We start from the raw sequence: 19,968 nt of genomic DNA on the forward strand, positions 1-19,968 counted from the left end.
CTCTACTCTGGCTAGAGGGTCCGTAGTCATTTTTTTTAACAAGATGTTACACGCAGCCATATTTATAAAACTTCATTTTAAAAGTGGTGAGTGAAGAGTTCGTATTAAGTTCAACGCGAAATCAATTGAATTTGATAATTATTTCCGATTAACATATGATATTAAGTATGCTTACTTCCCGAATAAACTCTACAAAAGTGAAAATTTCATCGTGAGTATTACTGAAGTTCAGATAAATCCTTGAATTGAAGCGTTGTGAGCTTGGTAGTTTAGATGTCTCCGTAGCAGCCATTTTATATTTAGATTAATCGGAATCTGAATAGTTTCATTACATCCTTCAATATTCCATTGTTACAAGATTGGAAACTTGATGTACTTTTAAGCCCGACAATCTCTTGAGGCATAGTTTTTAGTTTGTAAGGAAATGTCAAATGAATTAATACTTTGTTTACTTTCCGTTCTACTTTTCATTTCTCCAATCCTATCTTTTATTTTAATATGATGTAAACAGTTTATATGAACCCCTCCCTAACTGTATCTCATATTATGTTGCAGATAAATCGACAATTCATGAGGTGATTTTTCGAAGGAAAATCTATTGGCTTCTACTGTAGTAGGAGCATTTATTGGGTTTTATAAATCCTGTTGAATATTAGTATAATATATATTGAGCGAAATCATGATGACCGACACTTTGACTCCAAATAATCATGTTATTGCCCTACCCGGCAAACTGTGAGTATGAAAGTTCCTGATTTCATTACAGAATTTCCTTATCATTGTTCTTCAGTTTCAATGAGAAAATACGTGATGTGTCAATTTATCTTGATACTCTTGATAACATTGAACATTTGGAATAAAAAATGTTCCATGTGGTTCCTATGATTGAAAAAGTTGTCTTAAGTTCACTCTTGTTTGTTTTTTGAAGTTTATAATTTCCTGATAATTTTTGAAAGATGTGGCGTCTCAGGTACTCAGGGTGAGTTCAAAATATTCATTTTAGAACATGCTTTGAACTGCTTGTTCATTGACTTAAAAAATAAGGGTACTTGATGTTGACATATGAGCTGAAGAAGATTTGGTCAAAGCAGTGATCTTCCATTTCATTTTTTTTCAATCTACATGATTGGATTTTGTCAAATTCTAGTTTTGTTCTATGGCAGTTGTATTTTCACTTTTGCTCATAATTTTTCATTTTACCAATTTGAAACTGCTAGAAAATTTTTTTATACTTTATCTGATATAAAAATAATTTAAATTCACCATTACTGCTCTCCATAGAGATTATAAATATAGAACACAACAAATAAGATAACAATCTTGATGCAACATTGCTTAATTTTTTTCCTAGCTGATATGTTTGTAAACGAGCCCAATATTTCGTAGAATATCACTTTGACTATAAATCATTTGATGGCTTACCACATTTGTTCAGGTCAGTTAAAGATTTATCTTAAACTTCATGATATTCCCACAGTTGAATCCTTTTCTTAGAAACTAAAGAAGATTAACTGATACAACTGGTTTTGAGGCAGTATTTTCAATCACATGACTACAGTTCAATTGATATTATTTTTTTCAAAATGTAAAAATAAAAAGTCTTATTTAATATAATTAACCATAAATAAGAAACACAAGGGTGTAGTGATCCCTTGATGTAATTAATAAATGAATTGATTACTAATTGTATGATTTTGATAGTTTTCAATTTGAGAAAAATATTTTTTCACCTTTTCAATATCTTGCATTGTTCCAGCGATATTGATAACCAAACAGCAAGTCCACCTACAAATAATGATGATTTAGGGTGGAAATCGAAGCTTAAAATACCCCCGAAGGACCGAAGAATTCAAACTAGTGTAAGAATAAACCTTTCGTTCAGATACAATTAAATTTGTTCCCGATTAACGATCGTAGCACTAATAAATATTACTGAACTCTAGTACTAAATTTCAATTGACTTGTGGTGTTGGACCGGTGGCGGTACTATATGATGAGTAGATTCTCCCTCATTTAGATTATAAATGACAACCTCTTAGGCTGATTATTATCGTGATCGGCAAATCTACGGATTGATGTTTTGGCGTCGTCTCTGAACATTCTTTTAATAACCCGCAGGATGTAACAGATAGACGAGGAAACGAGTTTGAGGAGTTTTGCCTCAAGAGAGAACTGTTGATGGGAATTTTCGAGAAAGGATGGGAGAAACCGTCGCCAATTCAAGAAGCGTCCATTCCAATTGCCCTGTCAGGCAAAGACATATTGGCGAGGGCCAAAAACGGCACAGGTTAGTCCGAATAACACGAATAAATTTTTAATTTTCAGGTGATTTTCAATAGGTTGTTACTTGGAGAAAAATCGTCGTAGTCATTTAAAAAATAGCGAATCGTAGCTTCAATTGTCTAATCTTTAGGTATAGACATCAAACAAATTTAAAAAAATTTTTTTCACTTAATCTTGAAAACACCATCAACTCGAAATTTTTTTAAATTTTTTGGTTTTTATTGTAAATCTACGCACTCCAAAAATTCTTTTTTTGAATGCAAAAGGATCATTTTGTCTTCGATAATCAATATCATAGCAACCATTGATTGCACAGAAAGTTGAAGGTGGGTTCCGAAAACAAATGAATTTTCTACAACGATAAGCCATTGTTCTTTGAAAAAAAAATTCCTATCTGATATGATTTTGAATAAGCAACAAAAAAAGGGATTTTATTGACTTTTGTTTTAGTCAGTTTTTTTTTCAAGATGTGTAAAGTGGAAGTGGAAAAAAATTGTAAAAGTTCCAGTTGAAGTTCTGACCTTAAAAGTGTCTACTCGAAGCTACTATTTCCCATTGTCCAATTGACTCTACGATGATTTATGATGAGTTATAGCCTGTTGAAAATCAAATTTTAAATTTTTTTGAATCCTTTAATTTTTCCAGTAGTGTACAGGGTGAGCAAATTTCGATGTTTTAGCACTACAGTTTTCAAACCAGAGGAGATACACAAAATCTGATACCCCATTCTCGTTCTCTTTTTCTGAGAAACTAACAATAGTAGTAGTCATTTTTGGCCACTTTCTTTTGTTTTCGAGTTATAAGCAAAAAGTGGAAAAATGGCGATATCGAAATAAATTCATATCTCCGCTAATACTGATGATAGAGCTCTGAAATTGAAACATTATACAGGCACTTTTTTACGTAGAATCCAGTGGCATGCTCGCCTTTTTAGCAGGATTTTTAATTACAAAGCTTTGACCCAAAGTTATGTTTTTTTAAATGGGAACACTAGTTTTCGGTGCAATTTTTTGAAAGCTTAATTTTTTCTGATTTCAAAAATATATAACATCATATGGTTTGTATCAATATAAATGATAGAAAATGGTCAAAAACCTTTTTTCTCAATATTTCTATGGTTTCAACTTTTGACGAGCACAGAAACATATAGCATTGTATGATTACCACTGTCTCCTTCTATAAGTCTTTTCATTATTATGAAAATTTATTAAATATATCTTGATTCAAATTTTGTGAAAATTGGTAAAAAGCATAGAAAGAATGACATTGCCGAAAGGAGACTGCTCTTGTTTTAGGAAGCTCTATTTTTCTGTGCTCGTCAAAAGTTGAAACCATAGAAATATTCGAAAAAAAGGTTTTTTGACCATTTTCTATTATTTATATTGATACTAACCACATGATGTTATATATTTTTGAAATCAGTGAAAATTAAGCTTTCAAAACATTGCACCGAAAACTAGTGTTCCCATTTAAAAAAAACATAACTTTGGGTAATAGCTTCGTAATTAAAAATCCTGCTAAAAAGGCGAGCATGCCACTGGATTCTACGTAAAAAAGTGCCTGTATAATGTTTCAATTTCAGAGCTCTATCATCAGCATTAGCGGAGATATAAATTTATTTCGATATCGCCATTTTTTCAATTTTTCCTTATAACTCGAAAACAAAAGAAAGTGGCCAAAAATCACTACTACTATTGTAAGTGTCTTAGAAAAAGAGAACGAGAATGGGGTATCAGATTTTGTCCATCTCCTCTGGTTTAAAAGCTGTAGTACTAAAACATCGAAATTTGCCCACCCTGTACATAGTCCTGTTCTTTGGATAACTGCAGAGGACATATCTGTCATTAATTCTCTTTTTATCAATTGCAAATTGTGATACATCTCGATACTTGAATGAGATAAGTGCTATTAATCGGAAACGATGGACGGGCTTAGAAATGATTGCCAACCTTGTGAATTTTCTAAAAAATTCTTACAGTGGAAACATATTTTCGTTAAATTATGATTATGCCTCTTGGTTGCCTAAATCATTTCAAAATTACTTTGAAATTGTGTCACCTGTCAAATACAAGCGACATGGTATAAAAATCATACAGGGTGTCCCAACGAAAATTGGACCCTTGTCTGAACTCTGAAACGAAGAACTTTGGAGGATTTAAAGGTAAGAGGGTCAACTTCTGTTTTGAGGGGGATGAATTTCCATCATGAGTTTGTTTTGTTGCAAAAACCGACCCTCATGAAGATGGCATAAACTCTCGAACTTTTTTGAATAGGGAAGATATGTCGAGTGTTGGTTAATTTGAAGGTTATTAATATACCGTAGACAAAAGTCAAAAATCGCTTTATTTTATTCACGGAATAATTAATAATTGAACTACCGTCAGATGGTTATTTTGAACAGAGTTTCGAACAATCGAAAAATAATTTACAAGTTCTGTTAGGGAGAAAGAATTCCTATGACGACGTATGGATTCTTCAGAACACTTAGGTTCTTGAGTTAGGGCGGTTCAGCATCACCTTTTGACGGTAAATTGAATTATCACATTATTTCGTGAATAACAAACAGATTTTAAAAATTTTAAGGTTGGGCAAAATTCGTTGTCCACTGAGAGGAACTCGAGAACTATTAAAATAAGAGCTAAAAGCTCTTTTTCAGAAAAAACAAAGAATATTGAAAACCGCAACCTCCTACGATTGTTCGTTTTTGAATTATTAGCAAAAATCGAGATTTTTTACGATTTCGAAAAGTTCTCATAACTTTTTTGTCCTCGAAGTTGCAGATTCGAAACTTGAAAATTCTTAGGCTCTTTTATACGTAGAACCTACTGGAAAATTTTTTTTTCTAATTCAAAAATAATAAATTTAATAAAAGTTTACATTTGAAAAAAAGTTTGCCTAATAATTCGAAATGATAAAATATTTTGAGCTCGTGAGTGCATTCTACGATAAAAAGGTTCAAGTTCCAGATCTCTTCAATTTCAAAGACAAACAAATGTATGAGAACTTATCGAAATCCTGAAAATCTCATTTTTTTTTTTGCAAATACATAACTCAAAAACGCAAAATCGTAGGAGCTACGGTTTTCGCCATTCTTTGTTTCTCTGAAAAAGAGATCGGAAATATGTCTTTCATTTTCTTCCAGCCCTTATAGTTCTTGAGATACCCTCAGTAGACAATGGACAATGGAAGTTGATGCCACCTAAATGAGGGTAGTTTTTTCGGTACAAACTCATGATGGAAATTCGTCACTCTCACAACAGATAGAAGTTAATCTGGTATTTTAAAATTCTTCGTTTCCGAGTTCTGGGGGGGTCAAATTTTCGTTGGGACATAATTTTAAAATTTTTCTGTGATTTGCCCAAATTTTTGATAGTTTTGTTACAGAACAACAACTAAAATGTTAAAAAGTTAAAGGGTACAGTCCGTAAATCTCTGAAAATAGTGGTCTGTTAATAGAAAACTAACACATGCAAATCCGGGTTCACTCTGCGTTATTTAAAGCCAGTTCGTTACAGCCGAAAATTCTCTGGAGAATTCTCTACAGAATTTTGGCAAGAAAACGGCAGAAATTATTTTGTATGCAACTGAATTCTACCGAAATAACTGCAGGAATTCACTGTTGCAAACGGGCTTTAGACATTGAGCGTCATATCGCTGAACTTCACCACACGCCGACCCGAAAAACGACAAGGTCTATAATAGTATAAATTTCTGAACGGCATATTAAGTTATTCTTCTCTCGAGCTTCCAATCTCGAATGAAGGAATCAAGTATGCCAAATCATATGGTCTTAATTACCCTTTTACCTGATTCTTTTAAGGTGAAAGATCGCAACAGGATCTACAATAATTGCATTATGCGTTCCCACTATCTGAAAAAAAGTATTATCGGAAAAATAAAATGATAAAAATTGTAGGAAAGACTGGCGCGTACAGTATACCCGTACTGGAACAAATCGACTCGAAGAAAGACTGCATTCAGGCGCTGATAATCGTCCCGACCAGAGAACTAGCCCTGCAAACGTCGCAAATTTGTATTGAACTTGCCAAGCACATGAATGTTCGAGTCATGGTGACAACGGGCGGAACTAACCTGAGGGATGATATCATGCGCATATATCAAAAGGTAAATTATTCTTTACATGTTGATTTTGTTGAAAATAAACAAAGCGACTTTACAGGTACAAGTTATAATCGCAACTCCAGGTCGTATACTGGATCTGATGGAGAAAAAAGTTGCAGAAATGGATCAGTGCAAGATACTTGTCCTGGACGAAGCGGACAAGCTCCTATCGCAAGACTTTAAGGGTATGCTCGATGTGGTTATCAAGAATCTTCCGCAGGAAAGGCAAATACTGCTGTTCTCTGCCACCTTTCCCCTGACCGTTGAGCAGTTTATGAAGAAGCATCTGAGGGACCCGTACGAGATTAATTTGATGGAAGAGTTGACACTTAAGGGGGTCACACAGTATTACGCGTTTGTGCAAGAGCGTCAGAAAGTTCACTGTCTCAATACTCTATTCTCAAAGGTGAGTTTCTTTTGTTTCAGCTCGATTTGTGCATATTCGTTATTCCTGCTCCATGTAAATTTTGGAAGCGGGTTGGGTTGAATATGCTAGATCAAGTTGTCCGCACAATTCTTCCACCTCCCTCGATGGTAGAAGATTTGAAGGATGTACACACCACATCGTCAGAAAAATTGAGTGAATAATCGGAAAATTTTATGATATTGAATGGATATACAGGGTGTCACACTAGTGCCGCAGCTGACGATATAACTGTAGCGGTCAAAGTTTGGCAAAGTTTTTTGATGCAAACTTAAATTACTCCATGAAAAGCACAACCTAAAAATATTTTCGAATATATCGGGTGTCCCACAAAAGAGAAATGAAGGGTGATTTAGATTCTTCAAATGGTACACACTATATTCAGTAGTGTTTTTCAATTTCTCTGGAACTTCCTGCATGCTCTTGCGTATACTTTTCACATATTTTCCTTCAACAGTTTTCGAAATCTTGATCATTTCGACAAAAGAATAATACCTGTAGAGACTATGTTTTTCAATTATACACTGCGCAAAAAAATTAACGCACATTATGGAAATCTCAAATTTATTCTACAACTGAAGGTGATCTCAATGATAATTATTTTTATCAGAATTATGCATGCATATGTTATCCACTTTCAACGGTTTTCTTCAATACAGATGTTTTTCCCAGCAGGAATAAAAAAAGATGATATTATCAGATTTTGAATGTACTGGCTACATTCTAAAATCAATTATTCTCGATCAATTCTAGTGATCAATAGTTTTTCTTTCGTTTGATTTTCTACACTCGATTGCTATGCAACGCGAAACACGCAATTTGACCCAAGAAGAATGTGCCCAAGCGGTAGTTTTGCGAGAAGAAGGGTGGACATACACAAGAATTGCAGAAAGGTTTGGAGTTTCCCATACAAGTGTGTCCAGAATGTTGCAGCGATTCAGGGAGACAGGTATGAATGTCCGAAGACCAGGACAGGGTAGACCACGGGTAACAACTGCCATTCAAGAACGTTACTTAAGAGTTTCTTCGTTGAGACAACGGTTTGCAACCGCTCGCCTCCTTCAAATTCAGCTTGAGCAAACTCATGAGGTGCAAATTAGCACTCAGACAATAAGAAATCGCCTCAGAGAATATGATTTAAGGCCTCGTGTCGCGGCAAGAGGCCCAGCTCTTACCCCAGCCCATCGAAGGGCGCGTTTGGATTTTGCGAGAGAGCATATCCATTGGGAAGAGGCCGATTGGGAAAGAGTTCTCTTCACAGATGAGTCTAGATTCTGCCTCTACCATTGTGATCGACGTTCCCTTGTATACAGACGTCCACATGAAAGATATGCTCAGTGCAATTTCCTGAATACTACTGGTTTCGGGGGAGGATCGAGTATGGTATGAGGAGAAATATCTTTGACTGCTCGCACATTCCTAGTGGTCGTTGATAATGGAGCTATGAATGCTGATAAGTATATAAGGAACATTCTTGAAGAGCATGTAGTGCCATTTGCCACATACATTGGTGAAAATTTCATTTTTATGGACGATAATGCCAGACCCCCATCGTGCGCGCATCGTTCAAGAGTACCTTGAAGAGGTTGAAGTCTCTCGAATGGAATGGCCAGCAAGAAGTCCAGATCTCAATCCGATTGAGCAGGTTTGGGACAACCTCAATAGAAGGCTGAGAAGTTCAGAAAATCATCCAGCTACTCTTAATGACTTAGAAATCCAACTCGGAGAAATTTGGGAAGGATTAGATCAGAACATTTTAAGATCACTCATTTTGAGTATGAACCGTCGTTGCCGAGCTGTAATTAACGCAAGGGGTGGAAATACCAAGTATTAAATCAGCATTTCATTATTTTGTAAATTGTTCATTTCTCTTATTTCACATAAGATTCGGTGAAATCCTGAATTTTTCTTCCATTTAATGTGTCTTGTTTCGTTCAAAACCTTCCCGAGAGAACATAAAAAATAAGTTATAAAGTCAATGTAGAGTTAACTTTCATTAAAATTGAGATTTTCAGAATGTGCGTTAATTTTTTTGCGCAGTGTAATTAACGAACCCTTGCACATATGTACCAAAAACAGCATTACACATGGATTAAAAGACAAGATTCAAAGAATCATAGCCAGCTATAATAAAGCATCTCCAGCATATGAGGTGTCCACAAAAAGGTTATTAACATGACGAATTTCAAATCGATTTATCTTTATTTTTTCAAACGCAATGCAAACGATTTTTTCATCATTAAAATAACTGTGTTGTATTTATTTTACTTCACTTTTTGTTGAATGAATAGTTAATTTGATGATGAAAAAAAAATCGTATGCATTGCATTTGAAAAAATGAAGATAAATCGATTTGAAATTCGTCATGTTGATAGTCCTTTTGTGAACACTTCATACACTGGAGATGCTTTATTATAGCTGGCTATGATTCTTTGAATCTTGTCTTTCAATCCATGTAAAGCTGTTATCGGTATGTGCAAGGGTTCGTGAATTATAATTAAATAACTTAGCCTCTACAGATATAATTTTTTTGTCAAAATGACCAAGATTTCGAAAACTGTTGAAGGAAAATATCTGAAAAGTATACGCAAGAGCATGCAGGAAGTTCCAGAGAAATTGAAAAACACTACTAAATATGTATAGTGTATCCCATTTGAAGAATCAAAGTCAATCTTTATTTTTCTTTTGTGGGACACCCGATATATTCGAAAATATTTTTAGGTTGTGCTATTCATGGGGTAATTCAAGTTTGCATCAAAAAATTTTGCCAAACTTTGACAGCTACAGTTATATCGTCCGTTGCAGCACTAGTAGGACCGCCTGTATATTTGAATAATTTGCTCATGCGAAATTTTTGCACAATTTGTCAAGAGTAAAAGAGATAAAAAAAATTGTTTCTTGACTATGCACACAAAATGGAGCTTTAAAATGATAACTTCGTTACGAAGTTATAATTTAAAATTTTTCGATTCCAAAAGAGGTCGAGAGAAAAATCTTGCTATCAAGTCGATTATTAATTTAGCGATTAATGCCGTTTTCCGAATCGCCACATTATTTGTGTAATTTAACGAGGATGTTTTATCTAACTGACTTAATACTTAATATTTTGTTTCTAGTTACAAATCAACCAAAGTATTATTTTCTGCAATTCCACGCAACGGGTTGAATTACTGGCGAAAAAGATCACCGAGCTCGGCTACTGTTGCTACTACATCCACGCGAAAATGGCGCAGGCGCACAGAAACCGGGTTTTCCACGATTTCCGGTCGGGTCTATGTCGCAATCTAGTCTGCTCTGATCTTTTCACGAGAGGTAAGATTTTTATATTATTTCACAAATTTTTTTGTTTCAGGATCATCCTTCATTTTTTGTTGTTATTGTTATATTATTTCTGGTGTTTGAAATAATTAAATTTACGTTTCTCATGTTTGTTTTGCTTGGTATATACACGGTGAGTCTACTACTTGTACATATTTTAACTGAAGAATTTCGAGGTCAAAAGAATCATTTTTTTTTTCTTTCTCCAAGATACAGGCTGTTGAAAAACCATAAAAATATATAATTTCGCACCGACATCTTCCAGTTTCTTCATTATGACCATTACATAAAAATGCTCGATATTCCTAGAAAGCCGCTCACAAAAGTAGGTTGAACGCTCGCTGTTGAATATTTGACCATCCTGGAAAATTAATGTATTTTTTATATTTTTTTCGTATAATTCGCCATTTTTCACGAATTTTTTCTCAATGGGCATCACAATCTTCTTGATCGAACATTCCAACAATCGTCGTAAAAATGGGATGAAATGGGGAAACATCATAGCACTTTTTCTACATAACTAACATAAGCACATTCAAGCCTCAATTTTGTACATTTTTTTGTCACCCTAAATTGCACGATATAATAATTACGATTCTCTCAAAAGTGACCTGATGCATCTAATACGATGATCTTGGTACTGAACCAGCCATATGTATATGTTCTGTTTCGTTTTTGCGATGCCGTAGTCACCTTCCACAGTCCCGTACTTGAAATTCAATGAGATTTTGTCGAACTTCTAGGGGTTACAGCTCAGCCATCTTGAATATTTTATATGGACAATTTCTGGTTAAACAACTACATAATTTGTATGAGTTCTTCCTTCTGTCAGAAAAACAAAGCCTCACACTTTATAGTAGCTTATTTCAATGGTCAAAATGGTATGTTTAATGTAAAACCTTCATTGTTAAGTTTCCAAGAGGTGGTATAGCTCATTATGAAAACTCTTTTTATCTAGGTCGAATTGGAAAAAATTGTTGAGAGAAAAAGAATTTTTTTTTTTTTTGACCTTAACAATCTTCTGTGAGAATATATGTACAGGGTGTCTAAATTCGAAGCTCACTGAGATACAAGACTATAAGAAAAAATCTTCAAGGACCGCGATATATTTTTCGAAAAAATAACATATCACTCAGCAGATCATAGATATCTTGATTCGTTCTCGAATTACAGGGCGTTTCTGAAAAATATTTCGCTATATCTCAATTTATATTGAAGATATTCGAAAAATTCCAAAAATTTTTTTCCGTAGCTTTTATGTTTTATGTGAATTTGTAACGAATCACAGAAATTTATTACCATTTCAGGGATATAGAGGATAGTCGGTGTTTTTCAAATGGGACACCCTATATTTTCCAACGCAGTTCTTTAGTCGCTTTTTGGCAACCCTGCAATTAAAAAACTACGTTAAAAAATATTGGGCGTCCCGTTTAAAAATCACCGACTCTCCTATCTATCTCTCAAATGGTAATTAATTTCTATTATCCGTTACGAAAATCACATCACACAGAAAAATTAAAAAAAAAATTATTTTGGAACATAAACCAAGATGTAGAAATATTCGAAACAGTAATTTTTCAGAGACACCCTGTAACTCGTGAAGAAATTAAGATATCCATCATCTGATTTCTTATATTTAATTATTCCGAAAAAAATCGTGGATGCTCTTGTAGATTTTTTTTCATAGTTCTCAACATGCTCTCTGTGGCCATAGAATTTAGGACAATCTGTATAGGGTGTCCCAAATTCGATGTCCAGAGTGGGAATCTCGGAAACTAGAATAGCCAGAGCAAAACTGATGACATTTTCTGAGGCCTTTTCCAGAGAAACAAAGAATGGTGAAAACCGTAGCCTCCTACGATTCTTCGTTTTTGAGTTGTTAGCAGAAAATGACGATTTCGAAAATTCATAACTCAAAAACCATTCCTTGTTTGTCTGAAAAAGAGCTAGGAATAGTGTCATTGGTTTTTCTCTAACTCTTGTAGTTTTCGAGATTCCCTCACTGGACGTGGAATTCGGGACACCCTGTACAAGTAAAAGACTGAGCCTGTAAATAGTGGTGATATAATAATTTTGTTTTCAGGTATTGATGTACAAGCAGTGAACGTCGTGATCAACTTCGACTTTCCGAAAATGGCGGAAACGTACCTTCACCGTATCGGCAGATCCGGAAGATTCGGTCATTACGGTCTCGCGATCAACCTAATCACCTACGACGACAGATTCACCCTGCATCGCATCGAACAAGAACTGGGTACCGAGATCAAGCCCATACCGAAAGTGATCGATCCCAAGCTTTACGTCGCCTCGAAATTGGAAGACGACGACGATGACGATGACGAGAAATAAAACCACCGCCCCCGCCCCGGTTACTTAAATCTCGGATCGACGAGTGGATTTTCGACCGTTCCGATCTCCTAGTAGTTCCAATATTATGTATAATATTTATCAGAGAACATAGTTTCAGTTGAGTTATTTTTTACGTGAGAGAATTTCTAAACGGAAAGTGTCCGATGCTCAATTCGTTGTTACTCGAAAAAAAAACACGGTTAAGAGGTTTATTTGAAAAAAAAAAAGACTCGCAAGTGAAATCTTAGTGAAAGTGGAAGGGTATTTATGTACAAATTGAAAAATATTTTAATATTCTCGCATCCGCCTTTAAGTATTTCCTCGGTATTCGTTGAACTCTCGATAAGATATCCTTCAGATATCGACCGATTTTCTGTAAAATATCATTTTTCAAAAATCCGATTGAAAGAAACCTCCCAAGAAGTCGGTTGTTGGTCGAAGGATATCGTATCAAAATTTTTGGATTTGTGTAAGTTACCCATACAATTTCAAAACGACGCTATGTCGAGTCTAAATGTTTATAGGCTGATCGAAAATATTAAAATGTTTTAAAACTGGGGAATTTTATTGAATTTTCAATAACTTATTCACATCTAAATCTCCAAAAATTCAATAAAAATCTCGAGTTTTGCGAGATTAAGAGACGTTACAACAAGTGCAACAAGACTGGACTATAAATGTGCTTTGAATTAAAAAAAAATTGAGTGGAGATAGGGACTCCGAATGTTTGTGAAGAAGTGAGTAAAATGAAGATGATTTACTCGTATCTGAAGAAAAATAGTAATTATGTAAATATGAGGAGATTTTTCTGGACGTTAGTTAGGATCTTCTAACGTTGAGACTAGTCAATCATGTACCTTCCTTATAGGAAGAAATTGAAAGAAAAAAAAGATCAAAATCTCAAACGATCTGTGATAGCTTAATAATTATTTGATAATTAAAAGGCTTTCCTTGGTCGTTTTTACGATGTGCAACAAAATTGTAAATTTTCATCTCTCTCTTTTGGTGGATTTTCAAAATTTAGCTTTTGTTTTGGTCTTTTTCAATAAAAAAAAATTTAACACGAGATGAAAATATAAAAAAAGTATTGTACGATGTCTGAAGCCATCCAAACTATTTCCTTGGAAGTAGTTTCGAAGTGATCTTATTGAAAGACTTCTGTTTTTTATAGGGGGGGAGAACTTTGTACTATTTATGACATATAATGTTATTTGTATGCTGAAGTTATTTATAATTTTTCTTCAATATACATTTTTCCAAAAGGGTAACAAATTTTCGCATACATCTAACATAAATTATTTTGTTATAGAAAAATCTAAAAAAAAAATACGTGAAAGGTATTTGCTTAATTCCAAAGCAAAGTATTTTTGAAAATTGATCGCAGCCAAACTATCAACATTTGTTATTTCCGACTTTTTGTTTCCCTGAATTTTTCTACAAAATTAAATGCCTTTCACACCTCTTTTTGTTTCATTTTCTTCCCTGACAATATTTCATATATAGGTGGTGTCCCACGTCGGATGGTAAGATTATTTTCTGTTGCTACTACATAAAATAGCGTACATTAGATTTTGCTTTTTCAAACGCCTCATTCATGTATATTTTCCACTTTCAAAATATCAAATAAGGGTTACTTGAGAGTGATGAATACAAGGTAATTCCTGCAAGTCTAGCTCAGTTCATCCTCTTTATTCTAAATGGAACATCCTGTATATTTTTTAAAGCTTCTTAAGAACCTGAAAACTATCAATGCTTGGTCTCTTCAGTGACGGTTCCAAGAGTGATTTTGAGGGGTTGGGGCCTAATTTTATACAGGGTGAGAATTTGAAAACTTGCCAGGTCAATTATGTCTCAACAAAGATGTTTTCAGAGATAATGCCGGAACAGGACAATTTTTATTGGGAGGGGAACATGTTTCTAGCAGAATTGTAAGCCAAAATCACCTCAAACTTAGGTGTAGGTGGGACTATCTTCATAGAGAATAGGGGGTGAGCTAAACCTCAATTGGAAGACAATATGTCCCTCTACATAATACTATTGTCTTCCAATTGAGGTATAGCCCACCCTCTGTTCCCTGTTGAGAATTTAGGGGTGATAACCCCTAGATTGAGGAGATTTCGGCTAACAATTTTGCTCAAAATATGTCCCCCTCTGAATAAAAATTGACCTGTTCCAGCATTTTCTCTGAAAATATCCTTCTCAAGACATAATTGGCCTGGCAAGTTTTCAAATTGTCACTCTGTATTCGAAATTCTGCTATCAATATAAATAATTCTGTTTATCAATATAAAATAGGTATATTCTTATGATAAATATAAATAATTTACAAGCTATATGAAAGAAAACTACTTTGAAACTTATTCATAGAGGGAAATAAAGTCAATTTTCGACATACGAAAAAAATATTTCTCTCAAGATCTGGAGGATCAACTCCTCTAGTGATAAATCTCAAAATTTCATCGACCTCAGTGCAATCGTTCCGTCTTGACGAATTTTTAACTGACTCCTTTTTTTTGGGAATTTTTCCAAATTTCGACATGCTAATGTGATACATATTCTTAAGTGATTTATTCTATCATTTTATATTATTATTCCTTGTAATAAATCTCGAGATTTCATCGACCCCATCACTTTGCAAATTTTTCCAAAATTCTAAATTGATTATAAAATATTAGACAGATTTCAGAATTTTTTTCACAAAGTTTTTACCAAATGACAACAAGATTAAATGAGCTACGTGAGTAAAAAACGATATTTATCCAGCAGTGCGTTAAACCCTCCGTACCAACAACACCGCTAAAATACAGCATAATGGCTCCACAACTGACCATTTCTTAACCAACTCTGGAATGAAACAAGGCTGCGTGTTAGCGCCTTTACTGTTCAATATTTTCGCCATAGCTGTCTCGATAATTGCTGGCATTATCGACGACCTAGCACTTATCGCTAGCAGCCCAGAGGATCTACAGATAATGCTGGACACCTATAAACATATATACGAAGCTTTAGGCCTTAGACTCAATATCGACAAAACCAAAATCCTGGTAAGTCCGCCAGAAAGCCTTCAAACAGATATCAGCCTGGAGAATGAACCTCTAGAACAGGTCGAGCAGTTCAAATACTTGGGAAGCTTCATAAATAGTAGGGCTAATCTAGACACGGAAATACAAAACCGTATCAATTCGGCATCAGGGGCATTCTGGAAGCTGAAGGACAGAGTGCTTCAAAATCACGATCTCAATCTGAAGACCAAGACAGCTGTTCACAAAGCAGTCGTCCTCCCAACGCTTCTTTACGGAAGCGAAAGCTGGACGCCCTACAGGCGACATATTAAACAGCTTGAACAAACGCAACAACGTAATCTAAGACAAATAATGCACATCAGATGGTTCCACAAAGTCTCGAATGCAGAAGTCTTGCAGCGCGCGGGTTGTACAACAATTGAGACTCAAGTAATGAGGGCCCGACTCAGATGGAGCGGCCACATTCTGAAGATGCAAGATACAAGACTCCCCAAAATAGCTCTATATGGCGAATTCACTGAGGGAGCCCGGAAACCGGGAGGCCAGTATAAGCGGTTTAAGGATATACTACATCAATCCCTGAAATCAGTTAATGTCAATCATAGCTGGGGATAACTAGTGTTAGACAGATCACAGTGGAGGTCTCTGGTCCACAGTTAGGGAGATCGGCCACCGAATGCGAAGTTGAGCGAAGCTGAGAGTTTTCAATGCTAATATAATCGACAAGCTACGAATCGAGTGACGTAGCACGTAGCTCATCATTCAGCCCATAAAGTAAGTCAAGATGGATGGGTCTGTTCTGTGCATTCAGTATTGTCTATGGTATTGAAAACGCTGAGCTTCGTTCAACTTCGCATTCGGTGGTAGGGATGGGCAAACGTGAAAAAAATATCGATATATATTGTATCGATATTTCTCGACAGTATCGATATATATCGTGAAAAAATATCGATATTTCGATATATCGATATATTGGAATATTCGGGATGAAACAAAGATTTGGAAGTGTTATCAATATTTTTATTATTTGAATATATCGGTTTAACGATATATAAAAAATTTGTGGTTACCCATGAGCTTTATTAAAATATTCGGAATGAAGCACAGATTTGGAAGTGTTATCAATATTTTTATTATTTAAAATACAAAACTGATATCATTTACTATTTTAAGTGCAAATTGCACGTGCACTCCTTTTCTTTTCGTTTAGAACTCCTGTCACAAAGCGTAACAATGATCTACCCGTACCGTAGATATATTGAACTCTATGGGAACCCATAGAGTTCAATGCGTAGATACGAAGGATTGAACTTAAGTTAACCCAATACACCACTCATTGTCGTGGTCGTTATACTACACACTAAACATATCAGATCAACGATGTGCGACACATGGAAAAATATCGAAATTTGATACTTCGAAATAAATATCGATAGTCGATAGTATCGGAATTCGAAATATCGACGATATTTATCGATTATTTTTTAGAAAAATATCGATATTTCGATATATCGATATTTTTCGCCCATCCCTATTCGGTGGCCGATCGCCCTTATAATGGAGACTCGAGAAGGATACAGCGGCGGCCAGATCTGGTTGGTGACTATCCATGCCCGGAGTGTGGAAGGATCTGTAGGTCACGGTTGGGTCTCTTCAGTCACAGGAGGGCACATAGTCGCAAGTAGCCCAAAGAAATTATAAGTTTGATAGCAACGATAGTGTTTTTTGAGTGTTTTTGTTAATTTATTCTCGGTAACGGGATACAGCAATGAATGAATGACAATATTTATCAAATATAAGTGTAAAAAATAATAAAACGAGCATAGAAGATACTTGATTATTTATTTTATATACATGTGAGTTACATAAAATTGAATTAAAAAGTAACATAGATAAATATCCATAATCAACATTTTTCAAAATAATTTACGACTAGGACACCAAAAAATATGGCAAAAAATAACGTTAGAAAGAATATCACTATCCAAAAAAAAACTAAATTTGTGGTACTTGAAACATTTTTTCGAAATTTGGAATAATACTAATTTTTTGATTAGAATATATTGTGTGGGAATTGTGGATGGATGGAAAAGAGTGGGGAATATGCGTTAACGATCTTAATTTAAACTCTATTCTCATCATTATTGAATCAAAATAAAAAATAATTCTACCACCATTACAATTATGAATATTTACCCAACTTCTCAATATTTTGAAAAATCAAAATTAATAGAAAACAATTAGATAGAACATTGGATGGATATGTGTGAGTAATCATGAAAAAACGATCAGTCTTTATTTGTTCTTTTCAAACATCAAATACGATGATTTATGTTCATCAATCAGGCAAGATATAGCATCTTCAAAAGTGTGAGCTGTACGAAAAATGTGTTCGTAAAATCTTGATCTCTCAATTTTCAACTTTTACATGGTATTTTCATTACGAAGAAGAAATAACTTCACATTAGTACGAATATTATGGAATTGTTATTTTAAACTTATCACCTCATCACCACAAGGCGATATTAAAAATATATATTATCAAACATAAATAAATTAATTCGAATAAATAAATCACACAAAACTTAAAAACGAAAATGGAATGAAAAAATAAAGCTCGAATATTTCAAAAAGTGTCATTGATTCAAATTGCTGCTGATTTATGCAAGGGAATACTCAAATTAGAAGATCATGTACATGAAATGGCTACAAATTAGGTCCTTTCGTTTGCATAGGAAGTGTAGCACTTTTCTACACATTTTTCTAGCATCTAAAGATGCTACTGTGACAGCGAAACACATGTTAGCCAAAATTATGTACATATTTGAGTTTTTTAGTTGAATTATAGATTTTCATCAACATCAGCTACATCGATTCAATACCTAGTCGGCCCTTCGACATAAACTTAAGGTTGTGATCTCTTCACCTACCCTACACTTAGGTAAAAAAAAATTAGGACGCCCGAGAACTCATTTAAAAAAAAAAAATATAAAAATCACTGAACTATTTTCCTCCGCATTGAATCAGCCTATACAGAAATCAATTCGAATATTCCCTTGCAAACAACCACTTCAGCTTTAGTACCGTATGGAAATGATTTTCCTTTTGACAAGGAGTCCTGAAATCAGCAGACATAAATAGCTGCCTCGAAAACGAATACCGGTGAGAATTATCAATATTCACCCTAATACTATACGAAAACGATGGGAAACATTGATTAGTGGGAAGACATTCATATATTAGGTTGGGGAAAAAGAAATCCATTATTTTTTCGGTAGATGGCTGTAGTGATCGATATCTCGTAAATTATCGATCAAACAATTTCAAATTTATGCTCGTTGTCAAGGTAACAGTTCTCACTAAAAGAATTCGTTTGCAGTTTTTTGTTTTGTCCATTCAGTTCTGAGTTACACGGCGTTAAAGATGGAAGTCAACAAAGAGAAAATTCGGTACATTTTACAGTTTTTCTTTGATAAGGGCGAAAATGCAAGTCAGGCGGCTGAAAATGTGAATAGTGTTTATGGTCCCGATACTGTAACAGCTAATTACGCGCAATTTTGGTTTCGTCGATTCCGTTCGGGTATTTTTGACGTTAAGGATGCCCCTCGCACAGGCAGGCCCGTCGTCGAAAATGTCGACAAAGTCACTGAAATCATCGAAGTGGACCGGCATGTTAGTAGTCGTAGCATCGCCCAGGAGTTAAAGATCGACCACAAAACAGTTTTAAACCATTTGCACAAAGCTGGGTTTAAAAAAAAGCTTGATGTTTGGGTGCCACACCAATTAACACCAAAAAACATGATGGATCGAATTTCCATCTGCGAAGCCTTGGCCAAACGTAATGAAATCGGCCCATTTCTTGAACGGATGGTGACTGGGGATGAGAAATGGGTCACATACGACAACATTATGCGAAAGCGATCGTGGTCAAAGCGCGGTGAAGCAGCTCAGACGGTGGCCAAACCGGGACTAACGGCCAGGAAGGTTCTGCTTTGCGTTTGGTGGGATTGGAAAGGAATCATTTATTACGAGTTGCTTCCATATGGCCAAACATTAAATTCAGACATCTATTGTCAACAACTGGACCGTCTGAAGCGAGCAATTGACCAGAAACGGCCAGAATTGGCCAACAGAAGAGGTGTCGTGTTCCATCAGGACAACGTCAGGCCACACACTTCTATAGTGACTCGTCAGAAACTCCAGGAGCTTGGTTGGGAAGTTTTGATGCATCCACCATACAGTCCGGACCTCGCACCAAGCGATTACCATCTTTTTCTTGCATTGCAAAACTTTTTTAGTGATAAGAAATTGGCATCAAGGGAAGAGTGTGAAAATCAATTGCTGGAGTTTTTCGCTAATAAGGACCAAGACTTTTATGAGAGAGGCATAATGAAGCTACCATTAAAATGGCAACAAATTATAGAACAAAATGGTGCATATTTGACCTAA

At 35.0% G+C, this 19,968-nt stretch overlaps 2 protein-coding genes across 4 annotated transcripts; both read left to right on the forward strand.

Annotated features, from left to right (window-relative positions):
- The first annotated feature begins 58 nt into the window (after positions 1 to 58).
- LOC123310242 (ATP-dependent RNA helicase me31b) lies at positions 59 to 13,956 on the forward strand. 3 transcript variants are annotated; one of them, XM_044893710.1, is made up of 8 exons: positions 59 to 211; positions 556 to 735; positions 1,757 to 1,859; positions 2,119 to 2,287; positions 6,200 to 6,408; positions 6,464 to 6,811; positions 9,946 to 10,141; positions 12,231 to 13,956. In XM_044893710.1, the coding sequence occupies exons 2-8, from the start codon at positions 680 to 682 to the stop codon at positions 12,494 to 12,496; spliced, it is 1,347 nt and encodes a 448-aa protein (XP_044749645.1). In that variant the 5' UTR covers positions 59 to 211; positions 556 to 679; the 3' UTR covers positions 12,497 to 13,956. The 3 variants fall into 3 exon arrangements, with proteins under 3 accessions (XP_044749645.1, XP_044749646.1, XP_044749647.1); XM_044893711.1 differs by lacking the exon at positions 59 to 211 and adding an exon at positions 292 to 416; XM_044893712.1 differs by lacking the exons at positions 59 to 211; positions 556 to 735 and adding an exon at positions 866 to 979.
- Positions 13,957 to 18,942: 4,986 nt separating this feature from the next.
- LOC123309458 (histone-lysine N-methyltransferase SETMAR-like) lies at positions 18,943 to 19,968 on the forward strand. Its single transcript, XM_044892595.1, has one exon. The coding sequence runs from the start codon at positions 18,943 to 18,945 to the stop codon at positions 19,966 to 19,968; it is 1,026 nt and encodes a 341-aa protein (XP_044748530.1).

The sequence above is a fragment of the Coccinella septempunctata genome, chromosome 3, assembly GCF_907165205.1.
Source record: "Coccinella septempunctata chromosome 3, icCocSept1.1, whole genome shotgun sequence".
NCBI lineage: Eukaryota > Metazoa > Arthropoda > Insecta > Coleoptera > Coccinellidae > Coccinella > Coccinella septempunctata.